Source organism: Peromyscus eremicus, chromosome 2 (genome assembly GCF_949786415.1).
Source record: "Peromyscus eremicus chromosome 2, PerEre_H2_v1, whole genome shotgun sequence".
Taxonomy (NCBI): Eukaryota; Metazoa; Chordata; class Mammalia; order Rodentia; family Cricetidae; genus Peromyscus; species Peromyscus eremicus.
In genome coordinates this window covers 155,637,682-155,658,484 of record NC_081417.1, presented here as the reverse complement: position 1 = coordinate 155,658,484, position 20,803 = coordinate 155,637,682, and the positions used below count along the sequence as shown (strand labels likewise).

Below are 20,803 nucleotides of genomic sequence, written 5' to 3'. Positions count from 1 at the left end.
GGAGCTTCCTTGTGTCCCCCACAATGGAAAGTCCAGCATTCCTGTGCTCCAGGGGTTCCTGGGTCGTTCTTAACTCCCAGCTTTCCCCTTGCTCAGGCTCCAGAGGCCCTACTGCCAACCAGCCTTCTCTGCTCACCCGGCCCTTCTGTACCAGCTCCTACAGTTTCAGAGCTGTACATTCATCTCAGATGTGTCTGGGCTGGAAGGAGGTACACCTGGAACCTTCCTTTCTCCCTCTGTCCCCTGCAGCTCAGCTGTGAGACCTGAAGCTGGGGGGCCTGGATGCCTGGACAGCTTTCATTCCCTCAGAGTTCTTTCTTTTCCCACCGTCCCTTCTCTTTTCCTGCTGTCCCCGCCTCCCACCTTCTCCCCTCTGTTTGACAGGAAAAGGTCGTGAGAAACCCCTAGGTTGAGCCAGCAGGTAGTCCTGAAGGGGTAAGCAAACTACCAGCAAGCCCTCCCGGAGCTGTAACATCTCCATGTCTGCTTGGCTTTGCCCCCGAAGGAGACCCTGGGGCAGGGAGCTCAAGAGCAGCAGTGGATGTACAGGGAGAGATTATATTGCAAACTGCATTTAGAGAAAGTGAATTGCCATTGATATACATGTATTTCGTAAGCCCTTGGCTATGATGAATTTTCCTAAAGGTGGTATCCTGAGATCATTTCAGCTCTAAGAATTGTATGTCCATTGTAATTTATTGAATGTTGGGTGGTTAGCACTGCTTCTTTACAGACATTATTTCAGGAAATTAGTATTTGAATAGAGCAGAGGAAATGTTCTTGTGTCCAACAACAATGGAAATGCTCCTTAGGAGTCACTCTTATGGGGAGTCACATCACAGCCTTCCCCCAATACACACACATTAGTGCTTGTCACAATGAAACTATAAATACTACACTTTTGCATTGGGGTGAGTTTTGTTTTGGGTTTGGTTTTGTTTTTTAAGATAGGGTTTCTCTGTGTAGCACCGGCTGTCCTGGAATTCACTCTGTAGATCAGGCTGGCCTCTAACTCAAAAATCCTCCTGCCTCTGCCTCCCAAGTGCTAGGATTAAAGGCATGTGCCACCACTGCCCAACAAGGATTTGACTTTTGTTTTGTTTTTGATTTTTGTTTTTTGGTTTTTTTTCCAAGATAGTGTTTCTCTGTGTGTAGCCCTGGCTGTCCTGGAACTTGCTCTGCAGACCAGGCTGGCCTTGAACTCACAGAGATCTGCCTGCCTCTGGCTCTGAAGTGCTGGGAATAAAGGGGTTGGCCACCACTGCCCGGCAGGGTTTTGGGTTTTTGAGGCAAAGACTTACACTGTAGCTCATGCTGGCCTGGAACTCATTATGTAGTCCAAACTGGCCTCAAACTTGATAATCTGTCTGCCTTAGCCTCCCAAGTGCTGGGATTAAAGGTGAAAGCCACTGTGCCCAGCCACATTTAGGAATTCTAAGTTGACTTATTTGTTCTGAGGAAGTGTAGGCAGGTGCTGGACAGTTAATTTTATGAGTCCTACTATGTGCTGTGTGTGTGTGTGTGTGTGTGTGTGTGTGTGTGATATTTCATGTCGGTGTTATCAACTGAGTAGTTATCCTGAGGGTATCCTTCTGTCTGTCTTTTCCCTACCAGCCCTTGTTCATCTCTGTGCCACCCTGGTCTCAAAAGAGATCAGCTTTTGAGAGGGAATTTCTTCCATTGGATTTTTACCTTATGTCGTCATTTGTCAGAAATTGTCTGAAAACCGGCTTTTTGTCCCTAGCATTACAGACTCAGCTTTGGCTCATGGAAACAGTCCTGGAGTTAGCATTAGAGTGACAGGTTTGCAAGGACTGTGATTCTGGTAAGCACTGGATTCTGGTTTGCTGTCATTGGTAGAATACAAAGCCTTTGGTTGTGAAGTGCCCCTTTCCTGTAATGATCCTCAAAGTTGTGTGTCGTTTTATAAAGTAAAGCAACCTCAGAATGCAGACAGATTTATGACATTTGGGGAACCTTTTCCAGAGCTCCCAGCTGTGCTGAATTCATTATAAAGTGAGCCTTCTGGGCCCTCCTCAGCCAGCTGAATTAAACAGATAGTCTCACCCTGGAGGCAGTTGACCAAGAGAAAAGTCTGGAGTGTCTTTGTCCTCCTGTTGAAGTCCCAGCAGCATGTCTACTGGCATTAGTCCTACCAGCTGTCATGGTCACAGTGTCATGGGGTCCCCAAATGCACGAGATTACAGAGAGCCTTGACCCCTATAAACAAGTCAGGTGTGAACCCCACTGATGGGTGCAAACCAGTCCAGGAAATAGCCCCTGCTGGACTGCTAACACCTAACAATATAAATAGGATTTCTATGCTTCCTTGAGTCAACATCTCCCCCCATTTTCAGTGGCAATGGTATGGTATGGGAGTTTGTGTGTTGCCTTACACATGACTTCAGAGCTCCAGGGAGCGCGGTGGAATGTCAGCAGGAAAGGGAATGGGAAGCACTTCCATGGCAAGCTGTGAGCCTCCCCTGGCCCGTCTGTCTGGGCTAGGGCCCTCCTCTGTGCCTTGGGTGCTGTTCTGTGCAGTGTGTAGTATAGCCCAGCCTCCACTCTTAAGCACTAAGCATTCAGTGACTTATTTACTACTAGTAACAGCCCTACTATCAGCTCCATTTTAATTTTTTGTTACATTTATTAATTTGCATCTCTGTGTGTATGTGCATGTGGTATGAGGGTGTACATACCACGGTGGACTATGGAAGTTGGTTCTCTCCTTCCACATGTAGGTTCTGGGGATTGAACTCTGGTTGTCAGGCCTGGCAGTGAGTGCTTCTCCCCAGTGAGCCATCCTGCCATCATCAGCTTTGTTTTATAAATGAGGAAACAGTTTGTAAATAATGGAATTGCCCTTCAAGCTTGAGAACCAGAGGGAGGCATGGCCATTCCCAGGCCTCTGAGCAGGTTTGTTTTTCTGACTACCTTAATTTGAATGCTTACTCAGTAATTCCAGGAAGACTGAATCTCTTCTGACACATGTGTCCAAAATCCAAATTATCCCAGGAAATACTTGGTATCGTTTTCCCATTTCAAGATTCAATAAGCCAAAGCTTGGTTGCTATCTGTGAGTAGCCTCTAAAAGGTGGTGGTATATCTGCCTTTAACTATTGGTGGGGCATTTCCTCATGGGAAATGGTCAGATTTGAGAGATTTTCACACTCACGTAGTGTCGTCTCTCACCAGGCATACACTGAGTGGAGTGAGGAATCTTTGTCCAGGAGAAGCATTTTCCTCAGTCTTTGGAAATGGATTCATGGGGCAGAGAGGAGACAGCTGCAGGTCAGAGGTCTTCTGGACCCCAGACACTGTACAGCAGTGAGCATCAGAGTGCGTTTTAACCAAATTGGGCTCTCCAGTGCAAGGTGGTGCCATTCAGGTGGACTGTTTGGTTCCATTCAGAACAATGATAAATGTTTGATGGAGCCATTCAGCTAAGAACCGATACCTTGTAGCTGTTACCAGTGAACAGCCAGTGTTAGAGAATCTGGGCCAACCTTCTGTTCTCAGTCTAATTATTTGTGTTTAGTTGAGCAGACTGCATAACAGTAAGATAGTTAGTGAAAACAAAAATTGTGGGCTCAAATATATAATAATGTAAGCATCATCCATCACTCCACAGAGGTCAGCATGTACAACCCCCAGTTAGATGGCAGCCCTCCATTGCATAAACATCTACTGTGCTTGGGTGTCACGGTCTACTCCTTTACTGATGGTTTGTGGATGTCATTTGGTTGATAGACATTGACCATGACAAACTTCTCAACCAGCTATCAGCTTGCACCATGCCGGGGTGGACGTACACAACCATCTGTCTCCAACTAACAGAACTGTGACACAGCTACTCATCATATAAGCAAAGAACAAGTCGTGGCCTGGCCAACTGCTGACCTCAGGCTGAAAGGCAAGATCAACCAAGTGGAACTGGTTAGATGTGCCCGCCACCTTGTTTGGATTTACTATTGCTTCAAGACTGTGACACAGGTTATTTTCATTGCTCTGATCTTTGGTTTGGGGCCCCCAGTATCTGTCAAATAGCCCCTGCCAGATGAAGTGAGTCTTCATGGACAGCTCTCCCTGGGTGGGTATCTGCAGTATATCAGCCACTGTGTGAGTAGCCCCTTCCCTGGGGGAAGAGGCATCCATGGTGTATCACCGCCTCCTGACATTTTCATGGAGTTCAAAGCTCAAGTTCATTTGGTGCTGACATTTTGGATTAGCTGGTTGACTGGAAGGGCTGCTTCTTCCTATATGCTGTGAAATTTATAAACCACAGCAGCTGAGGGCTTAAAATGGCCGACAGTCCCCAGCTGGCAGCAATTAAGTGCACCGCAGACCTTTGGCTAAACAAAAGCTTGCGGAGGCAGAGATGCTGCACACACCAAACTGACTCTTGTTCTCAATGTCGGTCAAGAAGCACTTAACCAAAGAGAGGTGAGTGAGGAGGTTTTCCCACTTCCTGTTTAATGTGGTGCCAGACACTGCTCAAGTGGCATCATGACAGTTAGCAGTGGGGTGACAGAACAGTTTCAATGTTGACCTTCATGCCGAGGACCAATGCCACACTACTGCCCTATGGGTACCATTTAGTCAGGCTTCTCTAAGGAAGCAAAACTGGTAGAATTGAATGTGCAGATATAAGCGGACTAGCTTATAGGCTGTGGTCTGGTAGTTGTTCAGTCCACAATGCTGAATGTCTCTGCTGTCCAAATCTAAAGGATTCCTGGAGAGCTGCTGGTCTTCAGAGTACATTGGAATCAGCCTCAACAGCATAGATGAACTTGCCAGAGAGAGTGGGGACAAGCAGGCAAAACACAAAGCTTCCTTCATCCATAGCCTTTCATGTGAGCTGCCACCATTAGGTGTGGCCCACACTGAGGGTGGGTCTTCCTTGTTCCAATCATCAGGTGAAGAAAGTTCCTCCCAGGAGTGCCCAGCAGCTTGGGTTTTAGTTGATTCCCAGATGTAGTCAAGTTGACAGCTGAGACTAAGCCATCACAGGACACCATTATTCTTTCATTTGAAGGGAGGAGATGGAGTGAGAAAGCGCTGAGGCCATTTTATACCCACTCCAGCAGCAGGCTGAAAAATCTAGCCCAGGCTGGCAAGATGGCTCAGCAGATACAATGTTTGCTGCCCAAGCCTGAGGACCTGAGCTTGATTTCTAAAACTCACAGTGAGACTCCAATAGCTGCCCTCTGACCTCCTCACATACGCTATGGCATACATGCACCCCTCCACAATAAATAAATAATCAAATAAATAAACATAAAATTTAAATAGACTCTAGCTCAGTATTTTCCAAGATACAACAGATGTATCAATCAATTGAATTTTGTTTTGTTTTGAACCTTTGAGACAGGGTCTCATGTAGTCCAGTCTGGCCTTTAATTTGCTTTTAACTGAGGCTTGCCTTGAACTACTGATCCTCCTGCCTTTTCCTGAGTGCTGGGATTATGCCACACTCCTGATTTTCCTTTCCTTTGTTTGAGACAGGTTCTCATGTGGATGGAGTGAGTAGAAAATTTCTTAATAAAGAAAAATGGAAAAAAAAAAAGTAAATTTCAAATTTAGTTCTTTTGTGGCTCTGGCCACATGCTCAGTACCCATGTGGCCAGTGACAGCATGTTAGACAGCTGTCCTAGACAGTACCTAGCATTGTCCACAAAGGTTCCAGTTTCACATCTGTGTCATGGCAGAAGTGTAAAGTGGTTTTGCCCCTTTTAAAGGTCGCTCAAATTCTCCTCTTAGGCAAACTTTTGATTCCTGAAATCTGGCAGAAAGTGTGCATGCATGCGTGTGTTTGTGTATATCCAAATCCAAAGGTCACCAGGAGACGTGCACCAGCATGTTGATAACCACATCACTTATAATACCAAAACCTTAGCCAGTCTCAGGTATGTTGTAGACATTCACGCCATAGGGTATTAGTAAACAGACGGAAGTGAAGTCCAGCTGCCCACGGAAATGGCTGAATTCTTTCAATAGGCCCAACATGATTATAAGCTATGGACAGCACTAGTGTGTCAGAACATGCTTTGAAGTGTGGGAAGACTGCCTAAGAACGAAAAGCATGGGCATTAGACACGAGATTCAGAATTGGGGCTGTGCCAGAGAGAAGGAATGGGTGTCTGCATGCAGAAGACACCCAGGCTGTGGTCAGCAGCGGGGCTGTGTATTGTATTTGTTGAAATAAAGAAAAAGGCCAGTGATGGTGGCAGGCCCCGAACAGAGCAAGAGGAAGCCATCCTATTCCTCTTCCCAATGCTCGGCTCACTGGGACACAGGACAGTGACTTGATAGTCAGTCTTGTAAAACTAGACACCAGTCCCTGAGTCGCAGAGCAAGAACAAATGTAGGATTGCTGTTGTCTGTGGATGCACGTGTTTGTAAGGGTGATTTGAGTTCATGATGTGTGTGTGTGCGTACACGTATATACATATATGTATGGTTATATGTATTTTTAGGACCTCGTGCAATAATAAGTCTGACTCTACTGATACATATTTTATATAACATATTACTATGTTTTTTTGTTGTTCACGTTTGGGCGATTTGGGTTTTAGTTGTTTTTTGGTGTGTTTTGTTTTAGACAAAGTCTCAGTAGCCTGGCTGGCTTTAATCTCGTAGCCATTTCCATCCCTGCCTCCCAAACACTGTGATTACCTGCTGACTATGAGAACAGTTCTACCACAGTGCTTCCTTTTCCCTGGTGAAGGTCACTTTGTAACCTTCCTGCCAGCTCTTCCCTGGGTTTGAAAACATTTTCTTATCTTTTTTTTTTTTTAAACTCTTAAGTCAGTTTGGGTTCATATTTGTTCTCACGATGACTTTAAACACTATCCCCCAACACCTGCTCACAACTAACCAACTTGGACATGAGAACTTGTAAGTTTTGTTGTGTTTTAGAGAAGAAAAACTGGCTTTAGTCACTGACAGAACATTGTAGAAGAACGAGGAAGTGTGTCTTTATTCTGCCTTTCCGCCTCTGTAAAGAATACTCCCAAATCACCCCTCTGTGAGGGAACCCCTCATTTACCGAGCTGTGTCCTCTCTTTGAGGTAAGGTTGTAATGGGAGGCTGTGGTTTTTTCCCTGTATATCCTAGCGACATGAAAATGATCCTTCACCATCCCAGTGTACTTCTCCAGGCCCGAGCACTAAGCATTGAGTCCAGCATGGCCCTTGGTGTTTGGTAGACCACCAAGAGAGGACCATAAAAATTGAGGGTAGTTTACTATCTGCTGGGAAGACAGAGAGGAGATGAGCATAACACATGGTAAGGATGGACCCACAAGGGAGCTGTTCTACCTGCTCATTCTAGATGTTTCTGTGGGTTTGTAGTTTGCAAGCTAGAAGATTGTATATTGGGAGTAGAGAGAAAGTTTGAGGAAGGGCTCTAGTGGAGGCCACTGAGTCAAGGAATTACTGTGTGCACTTAAACTTTTTGGTAACATGGGGCACATTTTCTTCCATTCTGAGTTGGGCCACAGTTCCTGTGAGGTGTGACTTTTAGGAGCTCACAAGCAGGAGCCTGCTACCTTTCTTTGACTTGCCAGACTTCCTTAGGTCCCTTCAGAGGGATGCAGTTCACAGTTGGTTTCCCCTTCACCCTAGTTAAGCACTAAGAAAAAGATTGTCTCTTGTAAGGAATAGGACACATGTCCACAAAGGTTCCAGTTTCACATCTTTCCTTTGCTGTCCCTAGTGAACTAGACAGAGGTACCCTGGACATTTCTCTTATAAAGGTAAGATTCTACTAGTTCACTTTGTACCTGATAATCATTAGCTTTCAAATCTCAGAACCTCATCTTTGCTTTGTAGCTCAGTGAAAGCCACCAAACATTGGAGATTCTGTTGCAGGCAGCCAGGTGCTGCTGAGACAAAACACTTTTTCTTGTGGTTGTGCTGTTCACATGGAAGCAATAAACACACACATATTCCAGTGCAATGATGTCCTTTGAACAGGTGACTGGCTTGCTCTAAGTTATGTTTCCAGAAGGGCCATTCTTACTGAGGTAGTGGGGAATTGGCATTCGGGAGGCTAAGGCAGAGCAGCCAGTTCAAGGCTAGCTAGAGCTATATAGTAAGTTCCGATCCAGCATGGGCTGCAACGTAGTGAGACCCTATCTCAAAGCAAATACATTCACAGGGCATTTTTATGAGCTGTAGAGAGGTGGGAATAGTTAATGTTAATAGTTAATATATCGGTAAACACCCAGGTATCTCTACAAGTTGAGAGGCAGCGTAACAGGAAAATCAAAGCTTAATTGAAAGGAGGTAGGAAAGTGCCCTCACCATCTGCCTCTTGGAGGGATATTTGGTCTTCTACTTGGCAGCCAATGGCCCTTTTAGGAGCTTCTCAGGCAAAAGAACCATGGGAATACTTTGGGGAAGACATGTTATTGGTCTGTCTAGACAGTGAAATGACAGCAATTGTTTTGCCAGGCCAGGAGACTAGAACAGGCTACCTGGAAAAGTCCACCCAGCTCCTTACTGGGGACCCCTTGCATATGGTGATCTGTCAGCATCCATAGGTGAGCAGTTACGAAGTTCCTCTCTCAGTGGACTCACAGTGTATGCCTACACCACCGCCCCTGCTTTCAGGGAGAACTCTGGGGTGAGAGCTATCCATATGTCTAAACCTTGAAGGAGGGATTGAGACTAAGCATAGTAGGAATATGTAAGTATGTGCTGTAAATGAAGCTAACCCATTACCCAGGCCTCAGTGCAAGCCACTGCCGCCTCCTCCAAGTCTCCATATCACTCCTGAAAAACACAACTCATAACTAAATATTTGAGACTTGTTTGGGGTGGGAGACCTGGCTTCCTAACAGCTATCAAACATCCTCCATGGCACCTTCTGGAACCATAGCCTGGTGAACTCAGCCTGACTTGGGTTCAGAAACACTTGCAATGACCTTAGCTCTTCAGATAGCCTGTGGCAAGTTCCAGACTGCTGCTTCCAAGGTCCTACCCTGACTTGCCCTGCAGGACACTTCTCCCCCATCAGTCCATCTCCACTACCACCAGTACGTGGTTGTGAAGTGCTGATTCAGTGTGGCCTCCTGTTCCTCTCTTTGAGGTATGTCTAGAGAGGGATGTTTTGCTTCAGTGGGTTCCAGGAACAAATAATAAAAAGTACAGCAAGTACAGGGTTGAGGACAGACCCGGTACACTCTTATCAGTCATCTGAAGTATGCACTGCCTTTCCAAGACAAATATGGACTCCTGTTTCTAGGAAAACACCAAAAAGTATTTATCAATTACCCTGTCTATGGTTTGTGGAGAAAGACAACAGCAGCCGACCCTGAAAGCCGTAGCAAAGCAGATTCCTTTGGGCAGCCGACAGCCAAGTGGCATGAGTTAGGACTGCTGCTGTGGCCTGGGACTGGTCCTCTCATGGCCACTGCATTCCTTACCCTTTACCCAGGAGCCTGAGCTCACCCCTCAGGAGCCTGGCAGCATAGCGGTTCACAGTAAAGCCCAGGTCCCTTGGTGTTCCTCCTGAACCCACTACACATCCCCAGCGGCCAATGCAAAGAAATCCCTGGCAAAACATAATACCGGTGTGGGCCACTGGGAGGCTAGTGATAATGAAAGAGCCGCAGCGATGGGTAACCTATACTCTCCAGCACAAGCCTGATGGGTGCTTTTTCATATGATCTCCCAGCCAAGAGGTAGGTTGTGCCGGCCCATTACACAGAAAATGAGATGAAGGCCAAGGAAGTCAGCTGATTGAGCCAATAATCCTGTAGCCAAAGGATGTCTGAATTCACAGTGGGCATAACCACATAACCGAGACCACATAACCGCTGCAGCTTCCTCCTGTCTATAAGCAGCATCTTTCCAAAAGAGGATGGAAGATCCCTTTAACCTTGACATTTAACCTCTTCCTGTCCATTTGCCCCTCCAGGACCCAAGCCCAGAGGGTTCGGAAACCACGGTGCTGCACTGGCCCCCAGGGGCTGCTTCCTCGATATTCTGAGAGCCAGGCAGAAGGACAGGAGCAGCTCTTCAAGCTGACGGACAACATCCAAGACGAGTTGTGAGTGGGGGCTGGAGAAACAGGTCCACTGTATTGCCTTGTCTGTCTTTGAGTCTGAGAAACTTCCCTGTGACCCAGGAGCTTCAGCCTGATGAAGCCCTTGGGAGAGGCTGAAGGATTGCGTGTCCTAAATGTCTGATGGATGTCAATATGACTTCTTATAAATGGCCTTTACTAAAGGGAATGGCTCTCAGTCTGTTCCAGAGTGGACCTTGCTGTGTCATCTCTGAAGTATGAGTCTCTCTGTAGACAGCTCAAAGAGAGGCCAGTGTGTGGGGTGTTAAGAGAGGTCTTTCCCATAAAAAATTTCTGTAAACTTTGGTATCCAGTGTTTGCTACAGAATGCTAGTGAAATGAATCACAAAACAAAAGTAGCAAACAATTGCCCATCGAATGTTCTGGAAATGCAGTTTTCTTGATTGTTTTGTCACTCTTGTAGTAATCCAGGACCTTGTCACATTTGCGGCTACTGAGATTATTCTTAGCTGATGTGGCAGCCATGGCAGTTTTTGGCGATATTCTGTGGAAACCCTCAGAATGTAAAGTGCTCTGTGACTTGACCAGATGTGAGAGGACTGCATTTGGGGCATAGCAGCGTGCTAGTGTAGTTTGTATCTTCTAAGGTGAGGCAAGCTGGGGAGGATCTGAACACTGGTGTTGCTGGCTGGTGAAAGAGTTCAGAGAGAGACTGGCTCCTGGGGTGGCCTCAGTGTCACTGGGAGACAGTGCCAGAGAGGCCTCAACTCACATCTCATATCTTGTTTGAGCGGGGACATATGGGGACATAGAAAATGAAGTCCAGGAATAGGAGGTGGGCTATGGCGTCTTCTTAGATGTGTCCTGCCATGGTATCATTGGAGCATCTCTAGATAGTGCATTTCCTCTCTTGAGCCTGCCCTGCACCCTAACAACAACACAGAAACTTAGATCTCCATTTCTGAAGTCTGAGAGGGCTGAGACTGTCCTGTACACCACATTGTTGATGGGACTTTGGGCTCCAACTCAAAGGCCTAGAGAGTCATTTCTCAGGCAAGTAGGACGTGGTATAGACTCTACTAGAATGGCAGCCAATGATGGCTAGGGTGTTCCACTCAATGGAGAACCCTCCAAACCCAGAGCAGTGCCTGGGATTCAGATCACTCGATAAACTCAGCCGGGAGAGCTGCAGTTCAACATTTGTATTAACTCATGTTAATGAGTTTCCAGTCACTGGGGATTTAGGAGTGCTATCAGAGGTTAAGTAAGGAGTGAGGAGTGCTTGCCTAGCATACATTGAGCCCTGGGTTCCATCCCCAGCACTGCATAAACCAAAAGTAGTGGCATTTGCACTTGGGAGGTGGAGGCAGGAGGATCACAAGTTCAAAGTCATCCTCAGCCATCTTGCATAGTCAGTTGAGCTATAGGCATCCCTGTCTCAAAAAAGGGGAGTAGGTTAAGTAAAATTATAGATCCTTTTGTGCTATATTTTAAATTATTTGCTAGACTACCTCTATTCTATCGAAACCATCCCTGGTCCTTTGCTACAAGATTTATTTGTAATAGAATTTCATAAGACTGGAAAACAAGAGGGGAAAACTGTATAGTCTGGTCACCATGGGATTGCTGCTGCCCATGTGGTGCACACACTGGAAACAGGCCAGGGAGCTGAGATCTGGAGTCAGGGTGAAATCAATTTCATGAAATGCTTGAAGTTCACATGATCTAGGCACAGTTACTGGCTGAATGAATTTTGACTTTGAAGATGAAAACCCTGTGTCTCCACCCAAGCTGAGGGTGGAACCTGGCCAGTGGGTGGTGAGGGAGACATGTGACCTCAGTCTTTCTGGGCATACAGGAGAGGTCAGCAGGGTCTCTGGCAGACGTGGCTCAGCGTGTCCTCTCTTAGCAGCCTGTCCTCAGGGCAATGCGAGTGGTCCAGACATCTGTCTGCAGGAAGGGGTTTCTCAGGAAAAGCTCGGGTGCCGATTTCTGCCTCTGACTTTTATCCTACATTTGTAATTAAAAACATGTTTAAGGACCTCATTATTTGCATATTCCCCTCAGAGTTAACCCGTTAAAAGGGTCTTTAATACCTTGCTCTACTGTTCTAACTAAATGTTTCCACATTTTTTTCCAGTTAGACTCACTGTTTTACTTCTGGAAAATATTGTGTAATTACTTCCTGATGGAGTGAAAACCCTACAAAGTCCCCAGTACCACAGCAGCCTCAACTTTGATCTCCCACATCAAGTTGCATTTAGTTTTGTGGGTTTTTTCCATTTAATTAAACAGTATTGAACAGATTGTCACTGACATCCGATTAAGTCTGCTCAGGCCTCACAGCAGGTTCATCGGAGGTTCGTCCGTTACTTCTCAGTCCTAGCCTAGAACCTGGAGGAAGATGGTGTTAAAATAACACTCTGTATGATTAGCTTCTCCAAGCAATGTCTAGTTTGAGGCCAGCAGTCATGTTTTAGTTGTCTTTTTGTTGTTTGTTTTTTGTGAAATACTTACTTCTAGCATTTCATCAAGGTTGCCCATTCAGATTGCAAGTCCAAGGGCGATTCTCACCTTTTCACGAAGCCCAGGAGCTGCCACATCAGCAGGACGGCCCTTGGGGCCTTTCGTCGTTTAGACAGAGAGTAATGTTTAGGAGACTTTTTGTTTTTAAATACAGAAAAGTATATAAGAAAGAAAGCAAGATGGGCTTGTAAACCTCAGGTTTTCTCCTTGGGTACTTGTCCCCTAGAGGCAAGAGAGGGGGACTTTTGAAGAAGAGGGTCCTGCCCAAAGTAGCATGCTAAAATGCCACCTTTCTCCTATAATGAAAGCAGCTCATTTACATGGCTAGCAGAATCAAACAGAGTTCAGAAAACAAATACTAGTGAAACGCCCTTTGTGAGCTCTCTCTTCTCGCTCTCTTCTCTCTCTTCTTCTCTCCCCCCCCTCTCCTCCCCTCCCTCCTTTGTTTGCTGGGAATGGATCCCAGGGCCTTACATGGCTAGATGGGTACTGTATCTCTCAGCCACAGCCCTAGCTCCAGCTTCTACTTTCCAAGCCAGGAACTAATCTGTCAAGAGTGTTTGACACCCGAAGACTTGTGTCTGACGGTTCCCCAGCTGCCCAGATAAAAGTTCTGAGGGGAGCACAGCCACCTGGCATCCCACACCCAGTGTTGCACATATGTTTAGATTCCTCCAGACCCCCTAGTGTCCTCTCACTGCTGTTGTCTGAATCCTTGACCAGTCATTAAGTCTCACTGTGTGCCAGGCCAAATATGAACTCCGTGGTGTTCCTCAGCAAGTCAGGTAGACCTGTGTGGAGGAGAGGGATGAAACAAAGGGATAAAATGAGATTTTCTCTACTATTTCACTTGCTACCCACTGCCTGTCACATAGGGTCTCTGTCCTAAAAGAAGTCTGAGCCATGTGTCATGGGGCCTCTAATGGTTAGTTTTCCTGAGAGGGCCTCTCTGCTCTCTGAGTCAACAGATCAGGGGACAGATGGAGTGTCCCTCCTCTGTCATCTATGAGGCTTTTTTTTTTTTTTTCCAGACTGAGGACTGAACCCAGGGCCTTGCGCTTGTTAGGCAAGTGCTCTATCCCCGAGCTAAATCCCCAGCCTCAACCTGTGAGGCTTTCCATCAGCCCACGTGGACCAGCGGCAGTGAGAGTGGCTGTAGGTGGAGAGCGGAAAGTCAAGTACAGGTGTCAGAGTATGGTGTCCAGCTGCGGCCTCCTGCTCTGTTGGCAGAGCCTGTAGAGAGCTGGCCTGCAGGTGTGCAGACACAGAGAAAAGGGGGGAGCTCTACTTTGTCCCCCCTCTCCTCCCCAGTCGACTCCTCACAGTGAGTGACAAGTTCGGGATCAGATCAGCGGGTGAAGGAGCTGCTCGGGAGCCATTTGAATGAATCTTGGATGTGGCTTCCAGATTTTGGGGGATGGGAATCAGGCAGAATGGCAGCAGTGCTATTGATGGGACCCCGAACCTTGACCTTGAGTAATGAGTTGCAGGGGAAGCCTCAGCGAAGATGGGGAGACAGCCATTGCCCAGCTCTCTTTCTCCTCTCAACCCTGCCCTTGGTTCTTAACTGCTTTTGGTTTGAAGGCCTTAGAACAGTGAATGCAGCTAGCAGCAGCAGCCCCAGCAGGCCTGAGCAGGGCTCCTGGGCCCAGAGTGCAGATGTGGCAATTAGGGCTGCTGTGCTGCCCATCATGGATCCCTTCGGGCTTGTGTTAACTGAAGGAGCTGGTAGGCAGCACCATCTCCTCGGAGATGAAGGAACTGAGCTACCAAATGCAAGCCACCTAGCCAGAGGGCTTGTGGGCCCTCCTTGCCTGCCTAGCCCAGCTTTCTTCCTTCTCCATGCGGTTGGTCTGCCTTTCAGGAGTCACCATTCCTCCTTAGGTTTCCTAGCCTGTAAGAGGACTCGAGCCATGGCATCCTCCCAGAAGGGAGGTTGGGAAGTGTGCTCAGGACCAGCCTCTGCTCCCTTGGGTATAAATGTATCTTTCTGGGTGTCCCCAAGTCCTCTGAAGGGTGGCGCACTAATGGGAGGCTAGAGAGGCGGTCTCTGCTCTTGTTGTAATGTGTGTGCCTGCTAGCTAGCGCCTTGCCTCCTGACCGCCTTTGGAGTCTCCTCAGAGCATCAGAGACAGCCTTCATGGCTGAACTGCTGGTTCACCTGTGCCCTAGAACAGAATTGTTGTGTGTGTTTACCTCATTTTCCATCCGGTTGCAGCTGGCCCCGTGATATCCTCTCTTCTTTCTGTCTTTCTGGCTCTCCATGTGCTCCCTTGCTCTCTTCTCCTCACTCAGCAATGCGGCCCGTGACTCTCAGAGTGTGGGACGTGAGGAGGCTGTGCTAAGCCGGCTGAGCACCAAGGGCCGCTGGGCGCTTCTAATTTTGGCAGTGAGACTTTACAAGTCTACATTCTCAGCATTGCCAACCAGTTAAATGAGAACAGCAAACCCCAGTTTTTGTCATGGGAGCCATAATTAAAATGAGGACTAGAACAAGGTGGATACTTAGCAAGTCCTCACGGGTGACTGACTCGGTGGTGGGTACTCAGGAAGTCATGTGGGTATACAGTGGACCACACCCAGGCTTAGAGCACCACCGAGAGGCAGGATGCTCAGCCAGGAAGCAGAACGAATCCTCTGGCAGTGCTTTGGCAGGCCAAGGTGTTGAAATGTCAGCAATCAAGGGCCAGGGCATTTGGGGAAGCTTCTAGAGTAAGGACGGTGACTCAGGCTGGGGGAGCGGGAAGGGGAGTGAAGTGCGGTCTAGAGATCTCCTCCTGCACAGAGCCACACTTGGGTCTGACAGGAAAGCCCCTGGTTACCAGCAAGCAGGCCTTCTACTGCCCTCTCTGAGGATTTCATGCCTTGTGATGCTGGACCAAGGCGACTCTGGACCTGGGTCCGTGGCAGTACCAGGTAGAGCCTTGGCTCTGAGCAAACGTAATTTAAAACCCTGAGGTTCACAGCCAGCCTGTTGTCAGTCAGCTCTTAGTATGCTTGCCATCACCCAGTGTGTCTTTGCTGTCCCTGATGCCCAGGCACACTGTGAAAGGCCAGCATAAGATACAGGCGTCCCCCAAGCTGGGAAGGCTGTCACTGTGGCTTCCAGGGTGACAGCTGAGCGGAGAGATGTGACCTGCATACATTTCCACATCAGCCTGTGAACTCTGCTGAAAGTGCTTAGGGCTCAGTCTTGTCTTTCTCTTTTTCAAAGCTAAGCTGTTTCTTAGTGGCCTGGGTCTCTTAGAAGCCATGACTACAGTTCTGAGAGGGAATTGGTATCTCAAGCCCCATGTCCCTGGCCATACCGGATGGGGGTCAGGTGACCTCTTATCAGTGCTGTCAGAGGGAAGAAGTAAATGCAGGTGTGCACATCTGGCAAACCTGTCCCTCACCATCTTCTAGCCCCTACTGTTGCCTCTCATGGCCTAGCTGGTCTGTGTTACGGGTCCTGTCAGCAAAGCACCGCTTCCATTTTCTCTAACTCATAAGCTATCCAAAAGCTCACTGACCACCCCACAAAGCCCATTGCAGAACAGGAATTTGTTTCTGTTTTTGAAACTCTTGCCTGACATCTCTTGTTCATGAGCACCCTACAGCTAGGAGTGTGCCGTGAATGCAGGCCTCACAGCAGCTCCTGGGGCCAAGTCCTTCCTAATACAAATTTGCAAATGAGGCCCGGAGTAATGAAGCCACACACATGCACAATTGTAGTAACTGGGAAGCCTGGGTAAGCCTTGGCTCCAGACCCCAGAGACCTCAGCAGGCCTTTGCCCCTTTGAGCATCGAGGGATGGCCTGGCCCCAACATGGAGCAGCTCAGCATCACATGTTCTTCTCTCTCCCCTCGCAGCTTCATAGCCGTGGAGAACATCGATAGCTACTGTGTGCTCATCTCCTCCAAAGCCGTGTACTTCCTGAAGAGTGGGGACTACATAGACCGAGAGGCCATTTTCCTCGAGGTCAAATATGACGACCTCTACCACTGCCTTGTCTCCAAAGACCATGGGAAGGTGTATGTGCAGGTGACCAAGAAGGCTGCAAACTCCAGCAGTGGCGTGTCCATCCCAGGCCCGTCCCACCAGAAGCCAATGGTGAGTACAGCTGCTCCTTGCCACTCACGTGGACACGTCCTGCTCTGTCTCCCGCTTTACCTTGAGGACTCCAGTGGGAGGTTGGCGCTGCACTCAGTGTTCTGCTCCCACTCTGCTGGAAGCCCCGGGTGTGCTCTCTTGCATTTGTTCCTCTGTTACCCATCAACACAGCTGGTACCATGTTCCATAGAGTTTTGTGTCCCTGAAACATGGTACTAAGTGCTGATTGATGCCTCGAGTCCAGGAGGGTGACAGAGCACACACTGTATTATTTTTCTGGTATCAGGAAACCACAATCTTTTGATCTATGCGGAGAAGTGATGTGAAGCACACTCAAAAGGAATGTGTAAAGAAAAATGGTATTTATCTCTGCAGGGTGGGAGGGTTGTGTCAGAACTTCTAGATGGAGATGCCTCTGTGTCTTCCAGTCTGCGCTTCCCACTCTTCCCTCAGCTGTTAGAGAAGAAGTCGAGGCAGGTGATTTCTTCAACCACATAGCTTGACTCTGGCCCAAGCTGGGGCTCAGACCCAGGTAACCCACCTGATCCCCGGGCTAGTGTCTGGACTGAAGAGTTCCTTACTCTGTTAAGCTGGGGCTCAGACCCAGGTAACCCACCTGATCCCCGCGCTAGTGTCTGGACTGAAGAGTTCCTTACTCTGTTAAGCTGGGGCTCAGACCCAGGTAACCCACCTGATCCCCGGGCTAGTGTCTGGACTGAAGAGTTCCTTACTCTATTAAGCTGGGGCTCAGACCCAGGTAACCCACCTGGGTAATCCCCGCGCTAGTGTCTGGACTGAAGAGTTCCTTACTCTGTTAAGCTGGGCCAGTGAGCCCACAACAGAGCAGGTGTGAGGAAGCAGCCACAGTACCAGGTGTTGGTCCTGCTACATCTCCAAAGCTGCATCCTTCAGAGTGGCTGTGTGCATCTCTGGTCTTTCTATAGACCGGAAAAGCCATCTTGCTGGGTCTCTCCTCTGAATCTTCAACCTTCCCCATTCTCTCAGCAGTGACCTGGACTAGGTTTGAACTTGTCAGGCCCCTTGGATCATTGGCTTAAATTAGAGCTGGTTGATTGAAAGTTATGCCCCAGAGTTTCCCACCAATTATGTCTAGCCACCACTGTCTCCCTCTTTCAAGGCAGGCTAGCAGTGAAGCATGCTGGACAAGAAAGATTTCAGGCACTTGCTCGCTGCTGATTTGTTTTCCTGTGCTGGCCACCACCAGGCTTTGGACTTGTATAAGGGGCTCCCTCCATTGTCCCTGCCTTACCTCTGACTGGAACCTCATCAGTTAGGGTCACAAATGCCGGTGGTGATAGTCTTAGTAACCAGAGGCATAAAGTGAAAGGTTGGATCAGAGTGAAGCAGGCACAGGCTCCTGGGACTCAATCTTGGATGCTCAAATGGGAGCTGCTATGTAGCTGGTATGGCTATATCCTGCCCATGCCCTCTAACTGTGCTTGGCCGCCCCGCTCAGGGCAGTGCGCTCATCCTTGTCTCCTCCCTAGGTGCATGTGAAATCGGAGGTCCTTGCTGTCAAGTTATCCCAAGAAATAAACTATGCAAAGAGCCTCTACTATGAACAGCAACTTATGTTAAGACTCAGTGAGAATCAAGAGCAGTTGGAGCTGGATTCCTGAGGACATCCAACTGCTGGAGAGGGATGCTCCAGACAGAACCCAACCAGGAGGACCGACACCCAGACTCATGTTAATGGAAGCCAGAAGAAGGTTTAGGGGGAGATATCAAGGAACAAGGGAAAAGAAATTCTCACAGGGAAAAATGTAAACAGAAACCATATTAGTTTGTGGGGCAGGGAGTTACTTTAGATTATGGGGAAATAATTTTTAAAAGTATTGATTGAATAACGTTAAAAATGTATTAAGATGGATCTAATTTTTAGAATGCTCTGTATTTTGTTAACATGTATATATGTACAACTGTGTGTTTGTAAATATATAGACGCTTCCGAGCAGGGCTGTGCTGTGTGTGAAGGTTTGTTACCTGTACAGTAATGTAAAGTTGGACTGGATCTTCTGTCACACTAATTCTACGTGACTCCTGCAGGGGAGTCCCTGTGGAAAGATGTTTGGAAGTTGAAGGGTACATTGTGTGCGTTGCAAATGCAGTCAGTGTTCGGGGGTGAGCCTTCAATCACCTAGACGGGAGCAGAAGCAGAGTCACCATGGAAAGGACTAGAGACTGGCATGACGCCCGTCTTTGTTCTCACCCATGTTACAGGCAGTGTTTCAGTTTCTCAGACAATTCTCTAATTTCTGTCTACTGGCTTTCTCCAAGCACTCCACCCAACTGGGAGGTCAAATGGTCAGTTGCTGAGTGTGTGCCCACACATAGCAACCATGCAGGTTTTCCTTGTGCAGTTTGTGATTAGAGAAGTTTGAAGCATTGGTGAGTTCTCTTGACATAAGTTTAAAAGAAGAATCCCACTGCCCACTGTGTTCTTTTTAATAAAACCACATGCTGATTTCACAGCACCATGGCCTCTTGGGAACAGGATGAGGAGGGAGAGAGCTCCAAGAAAGGGTGTGAACTGTGAGTACTGAAAGGGTATACTTGGCACTAGGTCTTGGCCAAAGCCTGTCTTTTCCTTGGTTCTAACCTGAAGCCTGGTAGGGGGCCAGGGGCTTCCTGGGTCTTACTTTTGGTATTTCCCTTTTCTAGAAGAAATAAGCAAATAGGAGATGGAGGAAGGTGGGCTTCACCCCACACTAGAATCAAACCTAATGGTTTTGGTGGGAGTTTTGTTTTATTTGTTTGTTTTTTAATAAAGCTAGCCAATTTCTACAATCTTTGTCACACTTATAGCTGAGATCCAGGTGACCCAGTAGGTTATGTGGAAGGTTTTGGTGTTTATCATTCTAATCCTTCCAAGACACAAATACAGCTGATCTGTTCCTTCACCTCAATCAATGCCCCTGTGTGGGTGTGTGCATGTATGTGTGTCCACCATGGCACATAAGCATCGATAGGTAAGGACAGTCCTAAAGGAGCGCTTTAGCTACATAGTGTTTCCAAGGCTCTGTCTTCTTGAACTCCAAATTTGCCATCTTCCCTGAACGGGACTTGACTTTGGTGGTTAGGTCTTTGGTTGGCAATTTGTTGCCCCCTGGGGAGGACAGGATGGTGTCAGTGCTCTTGTTGGAGGCTCACAGCTGAGGGGGCGTAGCTCCTCACAGCCTTGCTCACCAGCCTGGACCCCCACACCCACACAAGTCCAGCCGGTGGTCTTGTTATCAGTAAGTAACTCACTGCCTGAGATCTTGGTCTCTTACAGAGGAGGCTTCAGAAGCTTTGCAAATGTGTGTCCCCTGCCACTTGCTGGGACAGTTACTTCAAACATCCTAACCATTTGAAGGAACTAGTGTTGCTAGGGGAAATCCGCCCTGCCTTGGGCCCCTTAAACTGGGTTTCTCAGTCTGCAGCTGGTGCTTCAGGAGGACCCAGGGAGAATCAGACACCTCCCTCTGGCTCCTTTCTAATTTAATCAGCTCTTTAAATAACTGTCCATCTATGATGGCACACCTCCTCCCTCTGATATTTAGCCTTAGAAGGAGCAGGTATTAAAATGCCGTTTGGAGACCAGATAGGGTGGGTCTGCAGGGTGAAGCAGTTTCCAGTTCTCCTGGCTTCCCAGGACAGGGTGCAAAGCTCCAGAAGAAACAGGTCTTGCCTCAGTTCCTGTTTCCGCTTAAGTTGGTACTTAGGCTGTGGCATTAAAGACTTTGCTGGGACAATTTCATACGGCCTCAAATACAGCTCTTCTGGGAAAAGTTAACAGACAAAGGGAAGTTGGAGAAGGAGTCGTCAGAAGCCACCCCAGTTCCTAGATCCTATCAGAAAGCCAGCAGGAGAGCATCCCTGCCCCAGGCCTACATGGAGGAGGCTGAGAGGTAGACTCTTATGCCAGCCCCCCAACTGTTTGGTGGATACTCATCCCACCTCAGTGTTCAAAAGGGTCCAGGGCCACTTTGTGTTCAAGTGTCATTTGTGCCTCAAAATAAATGAATAAAAAGCACCATAGCTGCTGAGTGAATGGAAAATACAGTACCTGGTTCTTCACTATGTAAACACAGACTGCGACCAACCTGCATACCCCAGAGTTGGCACTGTTCTCCTGTGAAATAAAATGCG

The 20,803-nt window shown here is 47.8% G+C and overlaps 1 protein-coding gene across 1 annotated transcript in view; it reads left to right on the top strand.

The window, feature by feature from the left end:
- Vps13d (vacuolar protein sorting 13 homolog D) overlaps positions 1-18,623 on the top strand; it is a 234,382-nt gene extending 215,759 nt beyond the window's left edge. Inside the window, exons 68-70 of the mRNA XM_059255348.1 lie at positions 9,925-10,056; positions 16,411-16,651; positions 18,160-18,623. Of these exons, the coding sequence (XP_059111331.1) occupies positions 9,925-10,056; positions 16,411-16,651; positions 18,160-18,291 (505 nt within the window). The 3' untranslated portion in view covers positions 18,292-18,623. The remainder of the gene's footprint in view (positions 1-9,924; positions 10,057-16,410; positions 16,652-18,159) is intronic.
- The last annotated feature ends 2,180 nt before the right edge of the window (positions 18,624-20,803 follow it).